The following is a 6,000-nucleotide window of genomic DNA, read 5'->3' on the forward strand; positions in this document are numbered from 1 at the left end:
TCAGTGACCTTAATTCATCAATCAAGTACAAGGGTGAAGTGAAAACCCACAGACACTCGGCCCTCCGCGGAATGAGTTTGACATGTGACTTGAAAGAAATCTGAACCAAGTCAAGACGTGAATCCCATCCAATGACTCTCTCAATCGCTCTCGTCTTCTTTTTCACAGGGATATCAAGAACATTGGCGTAAGACTGCCTGGCCACCTGAAGAGAATTGCATACAGCATCCTGGGCTTGAAAGACCAGACCAGCACCCTGAGTGTATTTGCAGTGTGACTCAATACTAGTGGTACAGGAATTTGAATCGGCACTAAAGCGGGCAGCACTCTTGAACTCTGTGTTGGACTGGACTGGAGCGGAGCTGCGGGAACGGCTTTGGACAGGCAGAACCAAACTGAACACGTCGTAAGAACATGGTCTAGCCAAAAGAGACTTTCTTGGAGATTTGTAACAGACTTGTTAAGTGATAGCTAATATTTTTGAATTTATACAGCAATAGATATATTATACTGTATATATTTTTTATTATCCATCTCCATTCTACAGATACAGTTCATTGCTCAACCTTTGTTTTATATATTTTTGGGATGCATGCTTCCCCTCTCCCCCATGAGGTTGTCTCTTCCATCTCTAGCACCCAATATTGAGAAGAGAAAATGAAAATAAGTGACACAACCACTTATACTTAGTTCAACCAATGTGATTCTTTGTGTGACGTGGACTGCTGTGTCCATTTCGGAATGAGTCTGGTGTTGTCGATGCCATTGCAATTCACTGAGTGAAATGCATTCTGGTCAGCGTAATCTCTTGCTACACTAATGAAAATGGACTCGAAGCAGAGAGTGGACCTGAAAGGGGCTGGCCGTAGTTTAACATGGGGCACTGGTGTATGCCAGTCTTGAGGTTATTGTCTTAAAGTCCAGGTTGGGCTGTTGTTAGCTACTGTTATGCCTTATGTGGGCTTGATTCAGATGTTAAGCTATCATATGAATTTGAGTTTATATAAAAACAGTGTGAAAAGATATGAGGTACTCATCATGTTCAGTTTAATGGGCTGTAAAGGCTTGTATTGATCGATTGCAACAAAGAACATCACTTACAGTGCCTTCGGAAAGTATTCAGACCCCTTGACTTTTTCCACATTTTGTTACTTTACAGCCTTATTCTAAAATTGATTATATATAATTTTTCCTCAACAATCTACACATAATACTCCGTAATGACAAAACGAAAACCCTTTGCTATGAGACTCGAAATTGAACTCCGGTGCATCCTGTTTCCATTGATCATCCTTGATGTTTCTACAATTTGATTGGAGTCCACCTGTGGTAAATTAAATTGATTGGACATGATTTGGAAAGGCACACACCTGTCTATATAAGGTCCCACAGTTGACAGTGCATGTCAGAGCAAAAACCAAGCCATGAGGACGAAGGAATTGTCCGTAGAGCTCCGAGACAGGATTGTGTCGAGGCATAGATCTGGGGAAGGGTACCAAAGAATTTCTGCAGCATTGAAGGTCCCCAAGAACACTGTGGCCTCCATCATTCTTAAATGGAAGAAGTTTGGAACCACCTAGACTCTTCCTCGAGCTGGCCGCCCGGCCAAACTGAGCAATCGGTGGAGAAGGGCCTCGGTCAGGGAGGTGACCTAGAACCCGATGGTCACTCTGACAGAGCTCTAGCATTCCTCTGTGGAGATGGGAGAACCTTCCAGAAGGACAACCATCTCTGCAGCACTCCACCATCAGGCCTTTATGGTAGAGTGGCCAGACGGAAGCCACTCCTCAGTAAAAGGCACATGACAGCCTGCTTAGTTTGACAAAAGGCACATAAAGACTCTGACCATGAGAAACAAGATTCTCTGGTCTGATGAAACCGAGATTGAACTCTTTGGACTGAATGCCAAGCGTCACATCTGGAGGAAACCAGGCACCATTCCTAGGGTGAAGCATGGTGGCAGCATCATGCTGTGGGAATGTTTTTCAGCGGCAGGGACTGGGAGACTAGTCAGGATCGAGGGAAAGATGAACGGAGCAAAGTACAGAGATCCTTGATGAAAACCTGCTCAGGACCTCAGACTGGGGTGAAGGTTCACCTTCCAACAGGACAACAACCCTAAGCACACAGCCAAGACAACGCAGGAGTGGCTTCGGGGCAAGTCTCAATGTCCTTGAGTGGCCCAGCCAGAGCTAGAACTTGAAACTGATCGAAACATCTCTGGAGAAACCTGAAAATAGCTGTGCAGCATCGCTCCCCATCCAACCTGACAGATCTTGAGAGGATCAGCAGAGAGGAATGAGAGAAACTCTCCAAATACAGGTGTGCCAAGCTTGTAGCGTCATACCTAAGAAGACTCGAGGCTGTATTCGCTGCCAAAGGTGCTTCAACAAAGTACTGGATAAAGGGTCTGAATACTTGTGTAAATATAGTATTGAATTATTTTTGCTTCGGCATTATGGGGTGTTATGCTTAGATTAATGATGAAAAAAAACTATTTAATCAATTTTAGAAAAAAGTTGTACGTAACAAAATGTGGAACAAGTCAAGGGGTCTGAATACTACTGTATATTGTAGCACTTAATTAAGTAACAATTGGGTTAAGTTGTCTCATCTAAAAGATCTAACTTGCCATTTTTATTGTCATTATGCCATAGGAAGATCACATTTGAAATAAAATGATGCGTAAAGAATTACATTAATAATGACGAATTTAATTTGGAAAGGTATTGTCGAGCTTCAAGTCAGGAATACATTGAGCCTTTTTTAAACGTTTTTTAAAGTTAGTTGAAAATACAAATGCCTAAAAAAGTAACATTTCGGAGGGTTAGAAATGCTTTTTGAGATGATTTCAGACAGTGTAATGTGTAGTTTGATATGCAATTTCAATGTGACAGTAAAGTAGTATTTTGTTCTTTTTCTTTTATCAGAACTTCGATAACTATTCTTATTCCGATTGCATTATCCAGATTTCTTATATGGTGTTCAGTAACACATTTTTGTGGGATGAAGCTATTTGCTTTGACAATGCAGATATACTAGTAAGCTTGGTGTATTATTTTTCTCTGATTGCATTCCATTGATAAAGAGGCTGTTTCTGGTAATGCCAAGAAAGTATACATTTCCTTCCGTCTTTATTGACCAGCTCATCCATATCCACATTTTTTTCCCCAGATCTGCTTGTGCTCTTGTCAACTCACATCAAACAATGACATCAATGGAGTTGGCAAGAGCACAAACACGTCTGGGACAAGTCTATATCCAAAAGACATTGTTCATAATGTACCCCAATGCTCTTAAAAGAAAACTGCAAATCAGTTTACTCTCTCTTCACTACTTGATTTTTTATGTAACATTTTGACTGTCTAATTTAACGAAAATATGATGGTCCTTGTTTCATATGTCTTGTGAACATTATTAGATTACTAAATGTCCATTTGTAAAAGAGATTTTTTTCCTGGTCTATTGACTGACATTTTTGTCTTTTGTATAATTTGCCTTTTTAAAGCCCCCAATACAGCGTTTTATCTCAATATCAAATCATTAACTGTGGTTTTCAATTCAAATGTTTTTTTGTTTTTTTTTAAAGAAGGAAAAAAATGCTTCTTAACAAAGAGCAATATCTCAACCAAGAATTTTGATAAGAATGTCTGGGAGTGGTGAGGGGAAAACTAGCTGTTAATGGCAGAGATGTTTGGAATTCATATTGGTCTATTTACTAGTTAACTGCCTTGTGATGTCACCAGGCAGGCCATAACTCCATCCCACCAAAACAGGCAAAAAATTTCAGGCGATCTTTTCAAACAGCTCTTACACTAAATGGGCATTATCATTTTCACAATGTCATAGTATTATTCCAACCACATAGTGTGGAAATATACACTGAGGATACCAAACATTAGGAACACCTTCCTAATATTGAGTTGAACCCCCCTTTTTCCTTCAGAACAGCCTCAATTCGTCGGGGCATGGAGTCTACAAGGTGTTGAAAGCGTTCCACAGGTTTGATGGCCCATGTTGACTCCAATGCTTCCCACAGTTGTGTCAAGTTGGCTGGATGTCCTTTGGGTGGTGGACCATTCTTGATACACAGGAAACTGAGTGTGAAAAACCCAGCGTTGTTGCCATTCTTGACAAACCGGTGCGCCTGGCACCTACTACCATACCCCGTTCAAAGCCACTTAAGTATATTGTCTTGCCCATGCACCATCTGAATGGCACACATACACAATCCATGTCTCAAGGCTTAAAAATCCTTCTTAACCTGTCTCGTCCCCTTTATCTAGATTTAACAAGTGACATCAATAAGGGATCATTGTTCACCTGGTCAGTCTATGTCATGGAAAGGGCAGGTGTTCTTAATGTTTTCTCAGTGTATATAAAAAACAGGAAAATTACATTTTTGACTACTGGTTCTTTAAGCAGACAAATTAGCAGTTTCTTGATTAAAAAGTAAACTCCATTTTATACTTTATTTAAGTCTATTTTTTTACTTTTATTTATTGTCATTTTTACACTGAGCTGGGATTTATTTGTAATTGAAGGTTGTTTTTCAGTCTCAATAAACTATTGCCTTTCATTCATATTTGGTATTTATTAGGATCCCCATTAGCTGCTGCAAAAGCATCAGCTACTCTTCCTTTGGTCCACATGAAGCATGACATAATACATAGTACAGAACATTACTAGTCAAGGACTGAAATACATACATTTAAAATGTCACACACAGCCTACGTATCAGTACATACAGGGCATTCGGAAAGCCTTATTGTAAAATGGATAGATTTTTTTCCCTCATAAATCTACACACAATATCCCATAATAACAAAGCAAAAACAGGTTTTTAGAAATCTTTGCAAATGCATTAAAAATAAACTGATATCACATTTACTTAAGTATTTAGACCCTTTACTTATTTTGTTGAATGTTGAAGCACCTTTGGCAGCCTCGAGTCTTCTTGGGTATGACGCTACAAATCAAATTTATTTATATAGCCCTTCTTACATCAGCTGATATCTCAAAGTGCTGTACAGAAACCCAGCCTAAAACCCCAAACAGCAAGCAATGCAGGTGTAGAAGCACGGTGGCTAGGAAAAACTCCCTAGAAAGGCCAAAACCTAGGAAGAAACCTAGAGAGGAACCAGGCTATGAGGGGTGGCCAGTCCTCTTCTGGCTGTGCCGGGTGGAGATTATAACAGAACATGGCCAAGATGTTTGAATGTTCATAAATGACCAGCATGGTCAAATAATAATAATCACAGTAGTTGTTGAGGGTGCAACAGGTCAGCACCTCATGAGTGAATGTCAGTTGGCTTTTCATAGCCGATCATTGAGAGTATCTCTACCGCTCCTGCTGTCTCTAGAGAGTTGAAAACCGCAGGTCTGGGACAGGTAGCCAGAACAGTTGAAACTGGAGCAGCAGCACGGCCAGGTGGACTGGGGACAGCAAGGAGTCATCATGCCAGGTAGTCCTGAGGCATGGTCCTAGGAATCAGGTCCCCCGAGAGAGAGAAGGAAAGAAAGAGAAAGAGAGAATTAGAGAGAGCATACTTAAATTCACACAGGACACTGGAGTAATACTCCAGATCTAACAGACTGACCCTAGCCCCCCGACACAAACTACTGCAGCATAAATACTGGAGGCTGAGACAGGAGGGGTCAGGAGAAACTGTGGCCCCGTCTGACGATACCCCCGGACAGGGCCAAACAGGCAGGATATAACCCCACCCACTTTGCCAAAGCACAGTCCCCACACCACTAGAGGGATATCTTCAACTACCAACTTACCATCCTGAGACAAGGCCGAGTATAGCCCACAAAGATCTCCGCCACGGCACAACCCAAGGGGGGGCGCCAACCCAGACAGGAAGACCACGTCAGTGACTCAACCCACTCAAGTGACACACCCCTCCTAGGGACGGCATGGAAGAGCACCAGTAAGCCAGTGACTCGGCCCCTGTAATAGGGTTAGAGGCAGAGAATCCCAGTGGAGAGAGTGGA

General features: G+C 41.6%; 1 protein-coding gene across 1 annotated transcript in view; it reads left to right on the top strand.

The window, feature by feature from the left end:
• Positions 1–4,583, top strand: part of LOC106572015 (ephrin type-A receptor 2) — a 47,823-nt gene extending 43,240 nt beyond the window's left edge. Inside the window, exon 17 of the mRNA XM_014145712.3 lies at positions 169–4,583. Within this exon, the coding sequence (XP_014001187.1) occupies positions 169–277 (109 nt within the window). The 3' untranslated portion in view covers positions 278–4,583. The remainder of the gene's footprint in view (positions 1–168) is intronic.
• The last annotated feature ends 1,417 nt before the right edge of the window (positions 4,584–6,000 follow it).

The sequence above is a fragment of the Salmo salar genome, chromosome 15, assembly GCF_965601325.2.
Source record: "Salmo salar chromosome 15, fSalSal1, whole genome shotgun sequence".
NCBI classification, from domain to species: Eukaryota; Metazoa; Chordata; class Actinopteri; order Salmoniformes; family Salmonidae; genus Salmo; species Salmo salar.